At 45.8% G+C, this 23,472-nt stretch overlaps 1 protein-coding gene across 1 annotated transcript in view; it reads right to left on the bottom strand.

Moving 5' to 3' along the window:
- Positions 1-6,439: 6,439 nt before the first annotated feature.
- The window catches only part of Pcp4 (Purkinje cell protein 4), a 58,188-nt gene continuing 41,155 nt past the window's right edge, over positions 6,440-23,472 (bottom strand). The window contains exon 3 of the mRNA NM_008791.3: positions 6,440-6,843. Within this exon, the coding sequence (NP_032817.1) occupies positions 6,716-6,843 (128 nt within the window). The 3' untranslated portion in view covers positions 6,440-6,715. The remainder of the gene's footprint in view (positions 6,844-23,472) is intronic.

The following is a 23,472-nucleotide window of genomic DNA, read 5'->3' as shown; positions in this document are numbered from 1 at the left end:
CTATGGGGACTTTGCACAACCTTCTTCAGACAGAAGACAGAAGGATACTGGCTGCTGTGACCTCGGATAAGCCAATGTTTTCCTTGGCTGGTTCCTAGAGGAAAGCACAGGCTGTTTCCCTATCATTTTGCCTCTCCCATCAGATATGAGGGAGAGAACAATGCCAGTACAGAGCTCACCACGCTAACTCATTCACTCACTACTGTTGGCAGTGCTAGCGAGAGAACCTAAACCTCATGCAGACCAGGCAAGCCTGTTACCACTGAGCTACATACCCAGCCATCTTCACTCTTGCTAAAGTGTGAAGTGTTTAAAGAGCATCCCAACCAATAAAACAAATGTCCCTGACCTTGTGTAGAAGGGACAAGAATGAATCAAAGTATCTCACCAAAGCTTGTGAAGCTACAATCAGCGCCATCAAGGGGAATATCCCATGGATGGAGTCTGCAAAAGAGGAGCTGGGACAGATGTGAAGGGGGACAGGGGTGAAAGAAACCAGTTTCATCTGACCCAGGTCATCCAGACAGATTACATCTCCCAGCTGTCCTTTCAAGCTGGAGAGGCTGTTCGTTAGCTATTAGAACCGACGTATGTTGTTGCAGATCTGACCCCTCACAAACCTTACATATGGAAAATAGAGTTGACCCGAGGTCCCTGGCATTATCTCTGTTTCAAACAAACCATAAATTTCTCCCATGAACAGGTACTCAGAGCTGGAAGTTACTCTCTCCCACAAGTCAGTTTTACCTCATCCACCTCAGGAAGAAGAGTATCGGATCTGAACCAGAGAAGGGTGTGAATTCCCCAGATGCTACGATCGGCTGTGCAAAAGCTGGGCTTTACAGAGTCACACATCTAGCTAGGCAAGGAGGAGATTACCTGGAAGGAACAAAGGGACCATCCAAACAGTGATGATAGCGGTGTTCAGCAGCAGGTTCCCAAAGGTCATTAAGAAGGACTCTGACTCTACCCCACCCTCACACTGTAGCCAATAAGAGGCTGAGTCAACATGGGAAGAGTAGAACAGCCAGATGCACGTGCTGGCTGCCACAGGAGAATATACTGGAAGGAGAGAAGTGAGTGTGGCATGGTATGATCAGAGGGATGGTTTCCAAAACTGCCCAGTTTCAGAATGATGACACCTCTCACACATCAGCTTCATGGAAGCCCCCTGGACCAGTTAATAAGTTAGCCACAGGCTCCACTTAAAACTAGTCTTAGCAAACTCACTGACAGGTAGAGAACCTGGAGTCTAGTGGCCAGGGCTACACCTGGGTACAGCACATCAGGCTGACACCTGGGCTAAGGCTCATGTGAGAACACAGTAAGGAGTGTAGGCTCCTCCCTTGTCAACTGAAGCAGTGGTTTCCCGAGTGTCTAGATACTTCTGGGCAGGAATTCATCTAACTAAGGCAAATGCAAAGGCCAGCCTTGAACAAGAACTTATCTACAGTAACTGTGGCAGCTGTCAGATCTCAGCCAGTCTGGGGAAGTGATCGTACAGTCAAGGCCCACAAGAAGGTCCCAGTTGAAAGCCTGGAAAGTGCTCACAGAGAAGTGCCTCCTAGGCCTTTAAACTCTCAGGCAGAGGACCTGCAGTGTTGAGATAATGAGCATGCCAGCTTTGAGGTTGCAAGACTCTCGTATTTTAATTGGCTTTATGGTTCTGAGAGAAAAGAGTGAAAAGGTTTGCTTTTAACAGTCCTCAGTGTTACCCAAAGAACATCACAGGGTTCTGCCTCTGGTGGTACAGGAGTGTGTGTGTGTGTGCGTGCGTGCGTGCGTGCGTGTGTGTGTGTGTGTGTGTGTGTGTTTGTCACTCTCCAGCTCTGCAGACCGCTGACTCCTGGAGGTTACACACACCAGAGCAGGCTGCTCTCTCCCAATTCTTATTCAATTACATTCCTGTTCGCCTAAGAACAAAGAGCCTGCAAAGGGAAGTACAGCAGTGAGCAGAGGAGATTGCCACAAGGTAACCAGAGCAGAGGCAGCAACAGAATGTGGACAGAGGCAGAGACAGTGAGCTTGAGCACACCTGAAGCCTGAGGAGAATCAACTGAGCAGTGAACAAAGACCAATCACTCTGTCATCTGATCCCATTAGATAACATGAAGCTCTAGAGTGAGCAGATGGTGGAGACCAGCAGGTGCTCTGATCCTAAATGGATACTGTGTAGCCTTTACCCCGCCCCCAATACTAGGATATTAGGAGGTAGGGGATTTGGTGTAAGACTAAGCTTAGATAATGCCATGAAGCTAGGACTTCTTCCATGAGAGAATCATCCTACAAGAAGAGTAAAGGGGCTGGGCAGAGTGGCGCACTCCTGAAACCTCAGTCCTTGGGAAATTGAGAGGAAAGATGGTAAGTCAAGCCTAGGTTACAATATATAGCAATATATTCAATATATATGTCGCGAAAGTAAATAAATAAAAGACACTATCTTCTGTCTCTCTGTGTGTCTCCCTCTCTCTCCCTCTCTCCCTCTCTCTGTCTCTGTCTGCCTCTCCCTCTTTCTTCCTCTCTCCTCTCTCTTGCCCCCTTTCTGTGTTCTCTGTGTCTCTCCCTGTCTCTCTCTCTCTGTCTCTCTCTCTCTCCTCTTTCCTTCCCTCCCTCTTTCTTTCTTTCTCTTGCCTGAAATAAGAATATTCCCTGAAGTAGCAAAAAAGCAGTCAGCTGATAGCTAGGAACCAAGTCTGCCAGCATCATGGCCTAGGACTTGCGGCCTCCAGAGGTGTGAGGACAAATGCCAGCACTTTCAGTTGAGAAAACCATGATATTTCATCACAGCATCCCCAGCTGACTAAGACACTGAGCCTTAGAGAGCAGCCCAGGTACTGTGCCCTCAGCATCCATGATAGAGGCTGCATCTCCTAAACCCAACACTAGAATGAATCTCCTCAAACACAAACCCTAGGGAAATCTAACACTAAACCCCCTGCCTCTCCAGTCAAGCCAATTTATCTAGGTTATTCTTTCAAGAGGTTTATAAGAAGATGACTATCTAAAGTTGAAACCATTCAGCCTTATGGGGAGGATTTTCTTGGGAGATGTCTTGACACCATTTCCCTGACTCTAAAATGGGGTCCAAGTTTTCCATAAGAAATGCACAGAGATAGATTATAATGTGAAGAAGAAGGGAAAAAGAAGTTCAAAGTCCTGGGGGAAAAGAGACGTTACCGTTTGGAGCTGATAGGGCTGTCTCCCTGCAAAGCCACTGGAAGTTCCTAAAAGTCATGACAACACACAGTTCAGTCGGATGAATATTCACAGAGTGAAATATTCAGAAATCAATTATTTTCTTAGAAAGCAGCAAAGGCAGCTGCAGAAAACTTTGTGTAAAGGTTCCGAGTAGACGGACGGCGATGACTGGGTGACGTTTAAAAATAGAACAAAAAGAAATGTTCAAGATATATTTAAAGAAAACTGTAAAACTTTACGGAAAGTCATAAAACGTTGCAAAGACGGTGATGTGGAAGATGTCACTCCTTTCCCACTGTACCCCAGGATATTTATAAATCTCATGAAATTCTGCCTGCCTGTGGTGTTCTCCACATCCCCCCCCCCTTGGATGTCTTGAATGTTCTATTTTTGGAGTTTCTCTTTTTTTAGCTAGTGTGAGTGGGTTCCTGTTCATAGCAATCAAATGACTAACTCAGCCTGGGTTGCCCCTCCATCTCTCATGGTCTTGTGTATCCTGAGTCTTGACTCTGCTCCTGCATGTTCCTGTACCAAATGGACTTTTAAAGATTCTTGCAAATAATAATAATTTCATTAGCAATAATAATACTTTTCATAGACTTGAATAACTTCTATTTTTCAGCCTTTTCACAAGTTCCATTGAGCATGAGCTCAAATTCTCAGGAAAAAGAACCTCATTGGTTGAACCCACCTTGGGTCAGGATTCATCGGTCCAAATCGATGTGGCCAGGAATGGCACAGGCCCATGGTTTGATTTGGGTCAGAACAAAGAATATTGAGAAGGGTGTCATGGCCTTGCCAGTAGACACCTGCGTTGAGCCAGGCACATGTGTATTCTATCTCATTTTAGTTTACTAACATTTTCTAGGCAGATTTCTATCAGCATACTGATGTCAAGGAACCACCTTCTTATGGCAGATGAGTTCTCCATGGTGGCCTGGCCAACTCACAGATCCAAGATGGGTCCATTTTCAAACTCAGATGCTCAGGGTCCTACCTGAAGTTCTGGTCATCGTACTACACCCACTATGGTCCCAGCCCAGAGGAGAATGTCTCCTTGGCTAGTGCCTCTGTGCCAGCTGCCAGACTTGATTATTTAGGAACCCCCACCATCTTTGAGCTTGCTGCAGTGGGGCCCCATCCTTGGGTAAGGCCCTTGTGGGTCTCCCAGTCACTGCTTTGCTCCCATTGTTCCATGCTCTACCTGTCTCCATCCTCTGCATCCAAAGCTCTCTATCCTTCCCCACCAGCCTGTGTGCAAGCTGCCTTGCAGCCACAACACAATAGTCCAATGGAGGGAATACAATCAAGTCAGCTCATGGCTCCAAGCTGCGGATACTTTGTTGCACATCCTGAGAGGGCTCCTTCCTCCTTTCAAGATGAGTTCTACAAGAAGTCCTCCTCCTCCACCTGGAGCCACAAGCTGCTTCCTCTGTGAGACCTAGACCGCAGATGCCACACACCCAACCCATGCTTTTGGTGAGAAACAAATATCTCACCAGCAGGACCACCACTATCACCACCACCCCGCCAACATCAGGAGCTTTAGAGCCACATGAATCTACCTAGGAAGTGAAAATTTTAACTCATCCCTAAGGCTCCAAGGAAATCAGCTTCACCTTTGCCCTGTGACTACAATGGAAGGCATACATTGGAATATCTAAGGGAACCCCTCTAAACTTTCCCCACTAGGCTGAAGGAGAACTCCCAGACACTTGGAATCATCTGAAGAGATATTAGCCTATGTTTCTTTACAGAGAGTTCCTAGGTGGATATCTTCCTTAGAACCTGGGTGACTTCCAGCTGCCACGGCCAGAATACACCCATAAGAACAGGACACACTTCCTTTAGATCAATAAATGGGTGTGTGGGGGGGAGTGGTGGAGCTGGGACACAGGTCAGATAGAGAGATCACTACCTGTGCATACATTTGGGTCCTAATTTACTTTACATTAGCAGCCCGAGGGAGCCCTGAGCATGACACCTTAAGCCATCTGATTTTTGTGACGTTCATACCCCTCTCTGTCTCAGCAGCTCTTTCTGGGGTGTCTTATCAACCTACTGTCTTCTCAATGGGGACTCTCCCATCAGGAGCCTGACTTAGCCCTCACCAGTTGTTACTGCAGAAGTGATCCTATTTAGGGGGTCACTAGCTAAAGTCATCATGAGAATTCAGGCATACCCCACTGCCACCCCCTCCCCACCCCAGTAGCTACAGGGAAGAGCTAGCAGCAGGGGCATCTTACACATTTTTAGCAAGCACATTTTTAGATGATTTTTTTTTGGTGGCAAGACACTCCCCATGGGTTCCAGTATTTCTTTGTGAGAGAATAGTGTCCTCTCTACCTCCAACTCTTTCCCCCACAAACCTCATTTCCACCGCCTCATCCACCCACAGTCCAGCATGCAGGTCTACACACTCAGACACTCTGCCTCTCTTCTCACGAGTGCATGTGACCCACCCAGAGCCCCAGCTAAGGAACACATAGCCAAGTCCACCGCATACATGGTGGCTTCTCGGTTCTGGGAGAAGGGTCCCTTCTGTTTCAGGTTCTTCCATGGCAAGGCTCAAATAAGCAGCCATGAAGACATACGGTTGATGCTCCTGGCACTTGACCAAGGTCAGCTCAGTCACACCCTTCCAACCTGTATTTGACTCCTGATTCTGTGTAGTCAGGCCTCCCACAAAATGGACATCTTTGCGTCCCATGGGAGCTCTCCGTGACATGTGAGACCGTGTGTCTGCAAGGTTTGCACTGGAGAAAAGCCAGGCAGCTTCTCCAAACTGCAATGAACAAGCTAAGCACCACGGTGCTGAGCCCAGAGGATCCTGGAGCCTGGGCCTGTGGATGGAGCTACACAGGTGCAAAGATGGCCTTTGTGGAGTAGGGCAACCCTTCAGAGATCTGAAGTGTACTTGCTGAGTACACCTGGGAGACATCCCAACCCCAGATGCACTGCCCTCCTAGACCTTGTGTTCTTCTGGATAAGCTGGGACAAGCAAGGGTACAGACGACATTTCCATGCTGAGAAAATACAGCCACCACCTATTGGCAGCTCACACTCTGTAAATGAGATAGGAACTCCATGGTTGAGGATGAATAGCCCCACCCTAACAAAAGCACTCTGTTCTAAAGTTTGAACAATGTAACATTGTTACAATGTAACTCCTGGCTTGCAGTCGTCTTTAACCGCATGAGCCTGGTTCCATTCAACCGGGGAAATGAAGACGGACACTAGATTCACTCATCTTACCTCCTTTTTATTACAACATCAAGGAAAATAGTTGCAGAGGAATTGTAATGGAGATAAACAGATTAAGCTACTCACAATTTTACTGTGGATACCTGCCTATAGGGGGCATAAATACTATGGGTTTCTCTTCATGCATTTCAGGTTTGTAGCAGGGTGTGTATTGAGTGAGGATGACTTCTCTCTAGGGTATTGTTCTTTTCATTTCTTGATGGATGGTGGTTGAACTTGGTGTCTTCAGGTGGACCAGGAAGCAGCTTCACCACTAGGACTGTGATCCTGCCTTTTTCTTCTGGAATTTTCTGAACTGAGACTGAATGGCCACAGCTGCACGCTCTGTCTCTGGTGCATCCATGTCGATATCAAATTCTTCTTGGACTTTCTTCTGCCCATCTGTAGTAAAAAACAAACAAACAAAAACAGAAATATAAGATGACCACCTAAAAACAGAAGAGTGAGGCCAGTCTAGATGCACGAGGCTAAGACGGCCCACCTCGGACTGTGCTCAGGTGTTCGTTCAACCACCCCAAAGCAAAATCATTTGTAAAGCAAAATCCAAGGGAAAATGGTGGAAAGTTCCAGACACTGAGAATTCCATAGCTCTAGAGAACATTCTACAATTCTCTAGCTATCTGAACGTTACCATGAGCAGGATGGATGACACAGTCTTGACACATTCCCATAATGCTAGCTGATGGTCACTGTGCTCAGAGCAGACAGAAAGTTACTTTGGATACCTGCATTGTGTTGTTAATGAGAGCTGCTCATCCTTTTCCAGGCTTTCATGGTGGTTATTTTTATAACCAAACCACACTATTTGACCATCACCAGAAGACCACACTTCCACAAGTGATACATTGTAATATTGAAAAGCAAGAGGGGTGGTGTGTCTACTTAGGCAGAGAGGCCAGCCAGCTCACACTAACGTGGTTGCTGAAGATCGGTTACAAGCCAGCACCAAGCGAAGATTTAAAGTAATCATGCCTTTGTGCTAGGCGCTTCTGAGCAGTGGCCTAAAAATAAGTAAGCAAAGTCCTCCAGTCAGAGAAGAGACATCTTTTTACATCCTCCAACCCAGTAAACACTGATCACTGGAGTCAAAAGAAGAAACATTTATCTCTTTTGAATGCAGACACAGATGCCCCAGTCCAAACTCAGGGTGACTTCTTGGGTAGTCAAATGGAAGGTGCCCATAAGGGAAAACCTGCTCATTTGTTAAGCCCAGGAAGAGGCTAGGTTGCTACCCTGCACTAGCATGTGGAACAGAAAGGCCAACTAGAAAAAACAGAGAGTGGGAAGGGGAGGAGGTGATAGAAATAATAGATGATAAGTATAGATAATAGATAAATAATAGATGTATAAAAGACAGATAAGATAGACTATTGATAGAAAGATGACAACTAGATAGATTAGAGAGATGATAGATGACTGATAGAAAATAGACAGTAGGTAGATATATGATAGACTATAGATAGGATGAGAGTAGACAGTAGGAAGATGATAGATAAATATTAGTCATAAACAGATGGCGATATAGATAGATGATAGATGATAAATAAATAGATGATAGATAGATAGATAGATAGATAGATAGATAGATAGATAGATAGATAGATGATAGATGATACATACATACATACATACATACATACATACATACATAATATAGTAGTAGACAATATGTAGGTGACAGATGATAGTAGGTAGATGGATGATCATGATAAGTATAGATAGATGACACATAGATTATAGATTGATAGATTGATGATGAGGAAGATAGTAGAAAGATAGATGATACACAGATAAATGAAAGATAAACAGACAATGGATACATAGATAGATAGATAGATAGATAGATAGATAGATAGATAGATAGATAGATGATAGAAAGAAAGAAAGAAAGAAAGAAAGAAAGAAAGAAAGAAAGAAAGAAAGAAAGAAAGAAAGACAGTAGACAGACAGATGTAGACAGGCAGATGGTAGGTGGTAAATGGATGATAGATGGCAGACATGCAGGAGAACCCCTACATAGTTCAGAAGCCTCCAGCACTGCATTTTCCCTGCAGATCCTTAAGCAGGCTCCTCTCAGTTTTCTTAGAGACTAAGCCGGTTCTGGCTGGAGCATGCCACACACTTCTCCACTCCTCCATCTGGAAGTGAGTGCTCTGCCTCTGGCCTTGTGAGCCTTCCTAGGGGTTGTGACCGAAATTACTTTTCTCTCTAACTCACTTCCATGGCTGCAGGGCCTGAGACAGAGTGTGAGGAATGCTGAAGGGCATCCTCCATGATCTGCAGGGCCCACAGCATGGTCAAATGCTTACAGCCACATTCCTCCAGGTCAAGTGGCCCTTGGCATATTGATCTACACAGCAATGAATGCTGCAGAGCCACAGGAAAGGATAGAAATTGCCTGTGACCCAAGTAGATGCTGAGAAATGCGAAATTAATGTTGTCCCACCCACTGGCCTGGAGCTAAAAGGCAAGAGTCCTGCAGACATACAGTGACTCTAGCTCCATGCTAATATCAACACTGTGCATGGCTCTATAGCTCTGTGAGTTGTCCTTTGCCACCAGGGCTTTGTACTTCTGATCCTTCCCTCTCAGAGGAGACCCTGCATTATCCACCGTGAAGCAGGGGCCATAGGGGAATTAGTTGCAATTCAAAGGAGCTTGGGAGAGGTTTTCATAAATTAAAAAATTGTTGCTGCAGCCCCCTAGGCTTTGAAGGGCATGATCCATCTTCTCCCTTTTGTAATAATGGGATAAAACAATAATTCTATGTTTCTGACAAGTGATAAATGAAGATGCAGAAAATTATGTATATTTAGGGAATCCGAGATGCAATAGTAAAGACGGGTCATAAAAATCAATTTTAGAATTACATCTTAAACTAATATCTTCCACCCAAAGGGATTTATTGATGCTACCCTCATCTAAGAAATATTACAATGCCTCACAAAGCAATTTCTGATATTTAAGAACTTGCCACTTTCTGTTTACTTCAGAGTCTTGCCTCCCTTCAGGGCAGTCTATAAGAGAAACAATATCTTTATCTACTAAACTGTCCATGAACCAGAGTGGTGGAAAGAGAAGGAGGAAGGCAGATAACTCATCAAATCTAATGGCGGAGTTGGTACCTTGAAGGGCTTGAGATGGTCTCATGGGGTCCCGGAAGCCAGGACGGGCCAGCTCTGGGTACCCTAGATCATCAGGAGCAATAGATCTGAACCACATCTGGGTTCCCATCTCCAGAGCCTCTTCCAGTTTGTAATCTCCCAAGACCCCCTTTGAGTGTCCCTGGTGATGATGAAAGTTCAGATGGAGGGTGAGTCTAAGGAAAGCCATCCTGCTCCTTCACTCTAGTGCAGAGCTTAGGACTCACTAACAGCATTTGCTGTTGATATTGTAGAAGGCTCTCAGCATTGTAGATAAGAAGGCCACAGACTCTAGGGTTTGTTTCTATGAATGTATGATATCCATTGAAAATACACTACACACACACACATGCACACACACACATGACCTACATTATGGTTCATTATAACCTTCATTATCTGTTAGTCTAGTTCTTTCTTTTCATCCTTGATTTGTCCTCACTGTCCCTTCCCTTTTCTGAGTGTGAGCCAGGGAAAGAAGGGGCTCAGTCTACCTTGTTCCAGCAGTTCCCCTAGGGCCTGACACCAAATGGGTGTTCAATTAGCAGCTCTGTCAAGTGAGCACACACTTCTAGCCTGAGGTCTAAGACACCATCATACCCTGCAGTATGTAATTTCTGTTGGGTCCAGTGGGTCCTTGTTCTCACCCCCTCCACCTCTACTGAGGACTCACAACAGGTGTCTAAGGAAGTGTGCAGCTAAAGCCACGGTGGGGCCAGCCAGAGGTGTGTGGTTTGCAAGTGACAGAAGGTGTGAAGATTGAGGTGCAGCCACAAGAGAATGGTGCAGGGCACATGGACCGTGCCACCAGACAGGCATGGGATTGGTGAGGTGGAGCATGCGCAAAACCCAGGAAACTCAGAGATTTGAGACAGTAGGGATAGAGCAGTTCCCTCCCTGCCTCTATGCCTGCTCTGGAACACTTAACCAGGACCCTCAACTAAAGTGACACAGAGCCTGGAATACCTCTCTATGCTAATGAGGCATCTCACTAGCAGTAGCCTTCAGTCAATGTCCTTCCCTTCCTGGATAGTCTCACACCCCTCCACAAAATTACATAATCCCTGGTTCACCCTGAATAAAGTATGTGCATTTACACCCACCCCAATAAAAAAATACGAACAAGCTAAGATCATCTCAGAGAGCTCCATCATTAAAGATCACCTCAGGGAAGGCTGTCACCTAAACAAGCCATAATAGCAAGACTCCCAAAGAAGGCCTTCTTTCTTACGCCTCTCTGGCACTTGGCACTTGCTCCCAGACAGACCAGGATCCTGTTCATTCCAGTCCTGCTCTCCCCTTCTGGGCTGGTGTACAGTGGCTCTCTGATGTCCTGAAGGGAGATACAGACTACGGACCCCAGATTTTGCCCTGTCCTTCCCAAGCTGGTGTATTGGCAGCATCCTAGACAATGCCAGAGGAGAGGCAGAACACCGGACCGTAGTGCAGGAAGCATTGGTGATTAAAGGGGAGGGCCTCGGGTAGAAAAAACAGGGTACAGGCATCCAGACACAGATACCCAGAGAAGGATCAGATGTAACCTCACATCACCAACCCTGAGACCTGGGACCTAGAAGAAGGTAAGAACACAGCAGAGAAAGCCTGGATGCGGATGAAGTATTTCAAGAAATCCCAATGATGATGGAGAGCTGTCTGCAGGTTTTTCAATCTACCCTATACTTGACACTGTCTGCCACTCTCATCTGGCCAGGGGATGAGCAAAACACATGTAGTGTGTATCATGTTCCATCAGTATCTTTGGCCTCCTTGGACTAAGACTCTGGCTCCTCCTACCTGCCAGACCCTCCTCAGAAGCACTTAGAGGTGTGTGGAGCCCAGCCAGAGTTAGACTTGGGATTGCTTCCGGTGCTGTGATCTCAGGGAAGGTCATAGCTGGCTTTGTTCTTGGTTTTCCTTTTTTAAAACATAGAAATAAAACAATGTCTTGTTCTAGCCCCACAGTGTCATAGACGGACTAACGTGGAGTAGGGCATTATGTGGTGAATCCTTCCAAACTGAAAGTCGCCCTTCAGGAAGGAGGAGGGAGGCTCAGCAGACTCCGAAGCTCAGGCAAAGCACTAGAGTCTCTAGGCCCTCCCCAACGTTATAAAGGCAGTGGGCAGGCTCTAGGGCAGGAAGACACTTCAGTAGAGTTGTCTATAGGTTGGGCAAAGATGTCCAGGCTTATGGTTTCCAGATGACTGGGTTTTTTGATGGCGCAGCTGCCTGAGTTGCCCACGCTTCTGTTAGTAACCCTTCACTCATGCCCCTGTAAGGAAACTCAATCAACAGGCTGATTGACAAAGATAGACTTGGATGGACTTGTTTCCTTTGATCTGCTCTTGCTGCCTGGAGGGAAGAGACGTTAGTTCGTGTTTTCTTCCCATGTAAAAATGTAAGTTTATTCCCATAGTAATACAATGTAAGTTTAGGCAAAAATGAAATTAAGGATTGTCTCTAACCACCATGGCCCCAAGGAAGGTTTGCATTAAGGGCAAGGGACTGAGGTGCATATTTTACATATCAAAGTGGACCTGGCTTCTAGGTTCTCCCAGCATCCCTCAGTCTCTATCTGGCATACCCTGTCTCCAACCCTGAACTTTCCAGCCAGGGGCTGACGACTCTTTCCCCAGAGGCTCTTCCCTAGATAATCCAGATATTTTGGTCTTGTCCTCTCCTCCTCGTCTTTCTCTTCCTCTTCCTCTTCCTCTTCCTCTTCCTCTTCCTCCTCCTCCTCCTCCTCCTTCTTCTTCTACTTTCTCTCTTTCTTTCTCTCTCTCTCTCTCCCCACCCCCTTCTCTCATTCTCTCTCCCTCCCCCATTCCCACTCCTTTTCCCCATGGTGACTTCCCTGGCCTTGGTCCTTGGGGCCACCTAAGAGCAGCTTCCCAATAAACCTGCCTTTAATCTAATCTGATCTAGTTTAAATTGGCTCATTTTAGCAGTGGAGAAATAATAACCTATCAGTTTGTAGCTAACATAGTTCTGGGTTTTCTTTTTTAAATGTGGAAGTCAAATTCCCTCCTTCCCTATCCCCCAGGTTTGCAGCTCAACACTTTACTGCGAGTTAAGCTTCAATATGAGCAATATCAGGCTATGTGTGGCTAGGGCTGCAGAAGCCAGTAGAAAGGGTATAGGCTAGCATGAGGTGGCTCAAGTCCTGGGCTCTCTACCCATGCTTATTGATGTGATTCACAGGTTACATCGTGTGCCCTGATTCACAGAAAGAAGGACACGGACCATCATGGCTGCTTCATGGTCAGTCTAGGCAACTGACCAAGTATGGCTGGCTTGTTACAGAAACGGTCCCAGCTGTGTGATTCAAGCCACTGAAAAACAGTCAGTAAGAGCCAATCATTCATGCCACCCAGTGCTGAACACAACTCACAGGTCAGGGAATAGAGAGAGACTCTCCACTGCAGAAGGGCCCACCCCAGTCTCTGTGGTTAGGAGGACCTTGAACACACACCAGGGACCCCTGCACAGCAGCAAAAGTGTCATTGTACTTCCCACCTGACAGCATACCCCTCTCACCTCTGTGGATTGCCTCATAAAGATGTTTGAAGGCTTGTGTCTGGACTGGGTGGGCTCAGTCTGACACTTTCCATTTAGAATTCTACTGCCCGAATTGGGAAAACCTACATCAGCCGCCTCCGAGGGTGGTTCTTATCACTCCGAGCAAGCGGTATTTTTCCATAACACTTCAGCCCAGACGTTATTTGCATCTGCCTGAAGTTCTGGAAGTCTGTCGTTTCCTTCCACACGGACAATAAGATGCTGAATCTGATCGCCGAGTGGTCAAGAGTGGTCACACTACTCAGCAGATTCTGCATAAAATTTGGCAGCTCCCTTAGAGAACAGAAACAACCCTGGCTTCCGGACCATTTGCTTAATCGGGGAAAAAAAAACAGCCCCCGTATCCACAATGACACTTGGTGACAGTATGCCTGACCTTGTCAGGGTAGCGTCCAGGTAACCCTGCCCAAAGACCTCATTTTAACCAGAGTCTTTCCTTACTGAGTATGAAATAGATATTTTCCTCACATGCTTCCGTGAGTTTTCTTATACGGATCATTTGATAGGCAAAGGGAATCTTAGGTACAAAATTAAGGAACTGCAAACTGAAGAAAAGCCCCAAGGACTGCCTCAGACCTCGGGTAGCATTATGAAAACACAGCATGGTTTGCACAGCTATTGGATTCTGATAGGTATCAAGTCTGGTGTGGTGGTGGAGGTCCTTAGGTCTGCCCACCCACTATCAATCAACAGGACTAAACCAATGCCACCCAGTCAGTCAGGTGAGGTCACCGTGGCAGAACACAGCTTAGACATGTGTTTCCTTTGGTCTGGAGGCTGGGCATCAGGAACAGAGGTGTCAATCAGCAAGGCTCTTTTCTCCTGCATCCTCTCTTTCAGTCTTCAGATAGCCACCTTCCCACTGTGTCCCTAAGTGGTGAAGAGTATCCCTGTGGCTGTATTCCCATGAGCAGTCACATTTTAAAGTATAAAAGATTAGTGTTTCAAAGAGAGTTGTGGGAGAGAGTCACAACCCAGCCTATGACAACCCCTCACTTAACTCTGGGGTATTGTGGGTTTTCCGGCCATTTTTCTGTGCTTGGTTTCCGTGTCTCTCTATGCTACAGAATGTTTGTTGTCCCCATGCTACAAAGGCCAGAGATAACGAGGTCCCTCATCTAAGATCACCTGGTAAGTACTGGCCAGGGCCCAGTCTGCTGCAATGCTGCACTATTTGTGCTCCGTAGATCCATAAGCCAGGATGATGGACTCCTGCATGCAGCAATTAGCATAGCTCTGGGAGAAAGCACCACCTCAGGGCTCCCAGTCTAAACACATGATTCAGTGAACTGGCTTATGAAAGCCCACCAGCTGACCAGGCGGGGTTCACTAGGATTTATTATCTCGTAGCAATGGTTCCGCAGTAAGTTATCCCTGTTTTAGAGGCTTGGGAGTAGCAGAGAATACACTCTAGCTCCTGGTTCCCAGAAGAGAGCAGAAAACGGATACATATGCTCATGGAAAAGTAGAATTTTAGAGAAGCCCAAACCAGAGCAAGGTGCCAACCCAGACAGGAGAGAAAGAGACAGAGATAGAGAGAGAAAGAGGAGAGAGACAGACAGAGAGAGACAGAGAGACAATGAGAGAGACAGAGACAGAGAAAGGACAGAGAAAGAGACAGAGAGAAACACAGAGAGACACAGAGAGAGAGAGAGAGAGAATGAGTGTGTGTGTGTGTGTGTGTGTGTGTGTGTGTGTGTGTGTGTTTCTGTGGTGGCTATCAGATGAGCCACCAGGAAAAGACCAGTGCGGGAGGGACAGGTCTAACCCACCTCCCAAGGAAAAGAAAAGACAGCAAAAGTTCTCCAAGGCTTAGAAATGACAATTTGGTGCGCTGTTCCCAATCTCTGTAGTCACAATCTAAGAAGCAGACTTCAAATAACTAATATTAATTCCTTAGAAATTAACAGCCGTGAAAGGTCACCCAGAGCATGTCAGAAGCTATTCAGAGATCCCACTGCAGCCCAAGAGAGGATGAAGTGTTTGAAATGCAGCAGAATTCAAATGTATAAGATATGGCATGTGTAGCTCAGTGGTGGAGCAAAGCTTACTTAGTACGACAAGACCCTACCTAGGTTTGATCCCTAGCTTGAAACAAAGACCCTAAGGTTTGTTTGCCTCCATATGTGATATTCATTGACAACACACTGTATATACACATGTACACACACACACACACACACATACACACACACCACACAAACGCACAACATATTTGCCCCTGACCTTATGAAAGGACTTGTTTCCAGGTCTATGATAGCGTGACATCATTGTCTCATGGTACTAGCAATAAGTCATGAACACAGTTTTCAGTTTTAGCACACCCTACACTGCACACACACCCATGTAAGCACACACATGCAAAGGCTTCCATTTACATAATCACAGCTCTCTACCGTTTGAGCTTTATTTGACAGAAACTAATTACCTCCTAAGGCCTAATCCTGTAGATCAGAAATCGGTACATAACCAGTAAATTGGGATATAATTGTCCTGAGTGGGAGTTTCCCCTTCGTTAGAAGTCGAAGCACATAGCGTACTATAAAAGGACTAAAATCTTAGCACTCCATAAGGAAATAACTGGAATTTAACTTAAGTACGCCCTGCAAGTGGGGTATGTGAATGCCAAGGTTTGTGGGATGTCCTATCGTCTTTCAAAGTATAATGCTAACTCTAAAAGAATTAGCCTATGACCCGTGTTGCCCTTGATACAATTAAGCTAGCCCATACAAAGCACATGGGGAATCTGAGCTGAATCCACACCTCTCTCTTATCAGAGCCATAGGGAGCCAGTGTGGGTTGCTTCTGAGGCCCCAAACCTTGCCCTTGGAATTACGACAGCCCAAGTGACAGGCAAAAAAAAAAAAAAAAGCCACACAGGAATTGAGAGTTTTTAATCCCTTAAGCCTCAAGATGGATGGAGATGCACTCAGACCTTAAGGCAGCTGGTTTGGAGAAGACAAAGTCACTTTCTTCCCCAAACTAAAATTAATAATAAGAACTTGATGCACAAAAGCAGATTACAGTGCTGACACTAAACGCTGAACACTGTGTTTTATGAAGTGCTCATTAAAAAAAAATAATAATAATAAGGCAAAGTGTTCTTAAAAGCTGGGCACACAGAGGTCCAAAGTGTCCCCTCCTGGGCAAGGTGCTGCTGAATGAGAAAAGGTCATCCCCAAACTGTGCAGGAGGTGTGATCACAGCAAGCCACAGAGCCCCCGCTGGCTCCAGAAGCAGCCTCTACGGTTACTGCACAGGGGCAGCTGGTGTGAACAATTGCAATTTTCCAGGTCTTTGCAAAGAGCAGAGATTAATGTTCAAGGTCAGGCATTAGCCACAGCATGCAGGTAGACTTCCTGCTTTGTGATGTCCCCCCCTAAATCACACAAAAGAATTATCCCCTTTCCTACAAACTCCGCACTCACTGGGCTAGCCCCTTCTTTGGTTCACACAGCTTTTCCCCAGGGAGAGCAATTCTTTGTCCTAAAATAGAGGCACCCTGAAACCTGCTGTCCACTGCTGTATGGCTTGGCTCTTGGAGGATGGGAAGCCTAATTTGGTCATCTGAAAAGGATGGTTTACTCTGTGCTCCCCATGTCTGTCATCCCATCGCCAGCTCCGTGCTTGGCTTATGTAAACCCTGAGTGCTTCAACTGTGTGTTCTTAACTAGTCAAGTGTGTGCAAAGCTACAGGCACTGACTAAAAAGATAGAGCCATCATGAGATCAAACGACCCTCAAGTTTTTCACCCTCAAAGGCCAAACTACACATCACTCAAAAAATAATTTTGTAGTGGAAAGGCAAAATTCATTTCTAGCCGTGCCCATTTTCCAGACCCATCTTGATTAAATAATACCAGGTGGAGTTGGGGGTTTAAACACACATTGACACAAAACACACCCATCCAACCCTTAGGGTTGGGAGTCAAAGTCAAGGTTCAGGAAAAGTAGGTTTCCCTTGAGTGTCTTCTTGGCTTATAGATGCCCTGGGTTTTCCCTTGGCTTATAGATGACCTGCAACTTCTCTGTGACCTAAAGGCCTTGTGTCCCAACCTCCTCTTAAAAGTATACATCCCATCCGACTGCATGTTAGGGACAGAGGTTAGAGCTCCTGCCTTTATATTTAGGGCTCAGTACTAGTCAAAAATCCTTCTTTTGTTAAGAAGAAAGCAAAGACTACAGTCAGGCGCATAGAGAGACAGCTTGGCCAGGAACAGCCAGTCTCTGAGACTTTACTGTGGTCCCTTCATGTTCCTCCCTGTGCTGGAAAGTGACATGAACAGGAATCTAGGTTGAGGTCATATAGGGATAAGAACTGAGTGCACACTGCTCTAACCAGGTGGTCTGGGTTACCGCTATTAGGAACTTGACAGCTGGCTGGCTGGCTAGCTGGCTGGCTGGCTGGCTGGCTGGCTCACCCGGTATGCACTGAGGAGGCTGAGCTAGAGAAATTAATTCTCAGCTGGACTCACAGGAATGGACATCTGATGACAGAGTCAGCTTCAGCCAATGTGTGGACAGCTAGGACCCAAAATGGAAGGAGGGAGTCCCAGGTGATAATCAAACATAAGAGGACCCCACCTCCAGCCACCCTAGGATCCTGGTGTGAGGAGGTTTTCTGGAGCAGCACAGGACACTTCACCTATTGCCCTCTGCCTGGTGCCCTATGTTAGGATGCATTTAGAGCCACGCAAGCTCCTGCTGATTCAACCCATCACATGACAATCTCCCCATTCATCCTGCCCAGCACTGTACCACCCAGGCTGCTTCTCTGCTTCCCAGAAGTTCTGTGAGGTATATATACCATGTAGCAAACCATCCCTGTGGGAGGGAACCTTTAGTGCTGGTGCCTGTGGCCTTGCCCTCACCTCCTGAATCAGGGACAGGGATGGAGAGGAACATTATTTCCTAAAGAAGCAATCTTGTGCATTGGCTGACAGGACCACAAAGGTCTCTCTGCCTTAGCATGAACATGCCACAGGCCTTAGTAAAGAACATCTCGAAGGAAAGAATATGCTAGAACCTTCATGGGTGGCGAGGATGGCACACTGAAAGTCTCCTTCCCTCTGGGCATATAGAATGAGCTGAAGTTCCTTCTCTGCAGTCAGTAGTTTACTGTTAAGATGGAGACCCACAAGAGAGGAGTGTCTCCCTCCCCTCCTTCACCCTCCATCAAAGAGTCTCTGACAAGTACCCTGGGCTGGGCTGCTTTCCTCCGTAAAGCAGCAGCCGGTATAAATGTGCTCAAGAAACTCTAGAGGCAGATGCGTGTTGTAATGTCTGTTTACTGCCTCTATCCATCCTCTTCTTAGATAGAAAAGTCTGGGAGTGAGCACGCGCTTCTCCCCAAGATAGCTTTGAGCTTCGCTACTGCTGGGTATGACTGCACAGCTAAGGTCTGGCTGCAAACTTTCCATACAAGCAGGAAAATTTCTCCTCTTATCCTTTTCCTCACACCCCTGCTTTGCACTGGCTGAGCCATGCGTGCAATGGCCAATGCTTAGGCTGCCATGTTGGACCACAAAGGGAAGGGTTCTTATCCTGAGGACAGAAGAATGGTTACAGGAACCCTCCCCACTCCCTGGAAGATACTGACCTCCAGACACCTTTTGATGAGAGAGAACAATCTTGCTTATTATTTATCTGTTGTTATTAGGGTTTCAACTTCCATCAGTGACCCCCATCTGCTTGCACATATGTCACAGCCAGTGCCCACACTGAATTTAAGATAACAATGAACATCCAAAGGCATTTCACTGCCTAACACTATGTTGACTTTTCTTCTGCTATGTGTGTCTGTCCACTTACTGATGTGGGTGTCCATTTCTTCATAATGTTACATCTCTAAAAATCTTAGTTCTGGGCAGGCCTGGAGGTGCAGGCCTTTGATGCCAGTTACACTGGAAGCTGAGGCAGGAGGATCAGCTCAAGACCAGTCCAAGCAATTTGGCTTTAAGACCCCGTCTAAAAATGAAAAGCTAACTTTAAAGGGGTTATGAATATATCTCAGGGGCAGCACGTTTACCGGCCATTTATCAGGGTCCGGGTGCTGGAACATCTCCCATGATGCTCCACAGCAACATTTCCTTTGCATCTGTAGCCTTACCAGCTCCCCACTGTAGGCATCCCTGATTTTTGTGATCTTTTCTCTTGTAGAGTGTAGCATCTGCTTCTCACGAGATAACCTGTTTCCATCTGTTGAAAAGGCAAGGCTCTTCCGGGACTTGACAACACAAAAAGTGGGCAGGGCAGACTCAGCAACTAGGAAGGTGCTTTCCCTACCCTGTCACAAACTACCTTCTCCCTGCTTTGGATCTGGGTTTTGTTTGTTTTGATTCAGTTTTTTTGTTTTGTTTTGGTTTGATTTGGTTTTGTCCAGTTTTAAATTCTTTCCAAAGTTTTGGAATAACCAGTCTTTATTTATAATACCTTGTCTGGGGTCTCCCTGGCATCAAGTGTTCCTTGTCATCAAACTTTACTATGCCTTGATCTTCCAAACTTCCTGATGCAAGACTCAGAGAAACAAACTATGAAAACTGTCCACTCTCAATCGCCTCCCTTGTTTTCAATGGGGAAGAAGAGTCAGAGGCCATCAGAACTGCAAAACACCTTGAGTCTGAAAAGGGCTTCCGTTAGCCTCACTAACACAGAGACATGAGTCTGCCAAGAGTCTGTAACACTTCCTAATCTCTAAGTCCACAGAGAAGTTGACATGAAAGAGGAAGGTAAGAAAGGAGGCAATTAGAATGCACAGAAGGAAAGAGGCTCATCAAGATGTTAGACACAAACAGCAGCGTGATAGTTAAAATGACCCTCAAGAGCCAGTTAAAACTCAGCCTTTTCCCTTCTCCACAGCCTTCTCTTCTCAGCTTCCTGAGTGAAATGCTTTCCTATCAGTATGCACTGCCTGGAGTTATCCTTAGCTGATAAGGCCTTGTTCTCTGTGGCCCTCACCTTAGCCAAGCCAGGCTCTATCTCCTAGGATACCTTTTTCCTGTCTTTTCACCTCAGTATCCTAATCCAGGGAGACAACTGTTTTCCTTTGCATATTGTCAAAGATTGCCATGCTGTTTTTTTGTTTTTTTGTTTTTTTAGATGCAAACAGATGAGTCCATTGTGAATTTGACTTCAGGGAACAAATCTCTGAATGGAAATCTGGAAGAGTTTATGCAAAATAGCCAGGAGCAAGCAAGCCCCTCAGAGTTGAATAGCTGAGCAGAGGTGTTTTACCAGCCTGGAATCTCAGGCACTTCACTTTGTATGTGCTACAAAACACAAGGCAGAAGTCGACATCACTGAAAATGTCTGCCCTCTCTGTGTATTTTTAGAACATAAACATGGTTGAATATTTGTGTAGTGATGCAGAAAGGACCATGATAGAAGTCGGATCAATAATACACATTTCTATCAATGCAAAGATGTGTGTTGACTATCAGAAATTGTCCTTGGCAACCGAGCTTCATGCTCTGGTCTCCGGGTCCACAGATGCACACTTCCAAGGCCTCCATCTGAAAGGAAGACATCTGAGCACTGTCACTGCTCCTATGGAAGGCTGTCTCCTGAGCCCAGACACCGGCTAGCTAGTTGGAAACCAGCTCTAGAGATGGGTCACCTGAAGCTTAAGCCTTGTGCTAGTTACCATGAAGGTAGGCCCAGATATTATAAAAAATAAATAAATAAATAAATAAAATAAAATGATGAAGAAAAGAAGCCTGGGCTCTGGAGATGGCTCAGCCAGCAAAGCTCACCTCACAAGCATGGGCCACTCTGCTAGATCCCCTGAACACACCTTGAAAACAAAAACCGGGTAGGGAGTGTATACTTGTGATCTTGGCATGTGAGGCCCACTAGCCAGCCAGCCTAGCCTACATGATACATGGGGAGGTACAGGCTGGTGAAAGAGACCCTGTCTCCAAAAAGGAAACAAATAAAAAATGGTAGACAATGCCACAATGCTGAGGAATAACACTTAAGGTTATCTTCTGGCTTCCATGCACACTCACACACATGAGTACTTCCACAGGTATACACACACACACACACAGAGTAAATCTAAAATACAAGAAGAAATGCTGCTCTAGGTGAGGCGGCACCCTGGTGTGCAATTTTAGAGCTAGCTTTAAGCAGCACGTAACAACATTCTGGTACCCAATTCCAGGAAGATGGTCAATCATGCTTTCCCGGGGCGGATGAGCTCCAGGCTTCTCTCATGCAGGTGGTTGAACCAGGAGAGCCAGCTACTTTACCCATCACTCAGTGTGACCTGAGGACAGATGGCATGCGAGTGCCACTGAAGCCCGTTCCACTGAAGCCCTCTTACAGACCAAAACAAAAGCCCTCATTTTAGTCCTTTCAAGAATTCCAAAAAAGAGAGAAATTTCCACCATCGTCTGTTTGATGGAATTTTTTCTAAACCTGAAAGAGCCTAGAGTCACGTGGGAAGAAGGGGGCTTGATTGCAGGATTGCCCATATCAGACAGGACTGTGGCTGTGGCTGTGGCTGTGGCTGTGGCTGTGGCTGTGGCTCTGGCTCTGGCTCTGGCTCTGGCTCTGGCTCTGGCTCTGGCTCTGGCTCTGGCTCTGGCTCTGAGATACTGTTTTGACTGATGATTGATGTGGAAGTTCAAGCCTACTGTGGTGACACCTTACCTAGGCATTCAGGTATGAGTTGTATAATAAAACTGGCTGAGTACCACCCAGCTAACCCAGCTGCTAGGAACAGCCTTCTTCTCCATGGCTCTGTTTTGAGTTCAGGATTAAACTCCTGACTTCCCTTGTCTGATGTGGTCATCAGAAATTAACCCTTTCCTTCCCAAGTTGCTTTGGTTGTGGTTCATTTATCATGATGACAGGAAATAAAATAATATGTCGGACACTGTGATCCAAAGATATATAATTTAAACTGATTTAATTCTGTATTTGGAGGTTGGAGAGATGACCCAGAGTTTAAGAGCACTCGCTGCTCTTCCAAAGGACCAGGGTTCAGTTCCCAGCACCCAAATGGTAGCTAACAACCATCTTTAACTTCAGTTCCAACCTCTTCTGGCCTACACAAATAAAGCAATCATGTGATGCACAGACATGCATGCAAGCAAAACATACTTTTTAAAAATCCCATAGAATAAAAAAACAAATTTTAAAAATATAAACCCATATTTTTTCAACAGACTGCTAAAACGCCATGCCTTAAAGCATGGTGATTATCAGCAGAGGTAACAGGAGCCTATCTTGATCAGAAGTAAGAAAAGATAGGGAACCCATTCAGACTTCAGGGGCCCAGAGGACAGCAACTAGAACTGGCAAGGATTGTAATTTAGACAGAATGCTTTAAAAAGCATCTGACATTAGTGTGTTATAGAATGGAAATATCTCCCAAGAGCCATGACAGCCCACCTTTTGCAAGACTCATTTTAGGTTGAACCTAGAAAGGTACAGTAGGGGAATTATATTTCACCCACTGTGAGTAACCAGGGTGACCTAATGGGTTATTTCAATCCCAGACACATCATTGGCAGGATTTCATGGGTCTGTTCAACTGTGAGATGTGTAGACAGAATAAGGCTGGAGTTTGTCTCTGCATGTGGCTCACAGTGTCTTCTAATACCCTACCTTTTTCTTCCACAAGCATATCTGGCTGCTAACTTCAAAATTACATGTCTGCTCTCTCATACAGGGCCATAATTTAAGGTGTCAATAAAAGAGACAAATGATAGTCTAATTCTCACTTGGGACCAATGACCAGAACTGGGGCAGGCAGAGCGTGACTACTTCAGGCACATTCTCAATAAGGCTCAGAGCCAAGTGGCATCCCCTTGGTTGACTGTTAAAAGCAATTATAACACTGCAAAAGGTAGTCGGAATATCCTGGATGGAAAAAAACAAAAAACTAATGTCAATATTTAATTCTCTGCAGGTGTCCTGGTCACTTGACACAGGAGCTCAGCTCTCTGTGATGTCTGGGACAATGCTGTCCATATCTGTGCTGACCTGAATGTTAGTCATATGTTCAGCAACCACCTTGAAAACCTGCGTGCACACTGGGTAATGTCCAGGAAAAGAAACCCCTTTCCACGTCTACCATTCGGAGAAACACCAGTTTTGAAGCTAAAAGATTAAATTCTCACGCGTGCCACCATAGTCTCTGTGAAATGGTGTGTGCATCAATTCTGAATTCTGTTGTATATAAAAGGCAGTTTCCTTGGAGTCATCCATCACCTCTGGCTCTTAGAATCATTCTCTTATCATCCTCTTCTACGTGGAGCCCTGAACCCTGACAGGCAGAGTTTGAT

Source organism: Mus musculus, chromosome 16 (genome assembly GCF_000001635.26).
Source record: "Mus musculus strain C57BL/6J chromosome 16, GRCm38.p6 C57BL/6J".
Taxonomy (NCBI): domain Eukaryota; kingdom Metazoa; phylum Chordata; class Mammalia; order Rodentia; family Muridae; genus Mus; species Mus musculus.
The sequence above is the reverse complement of the archived record's forward strand: the minus strand, read 5'-3'. Positions and strand labels throughout refer to the sequence as shown.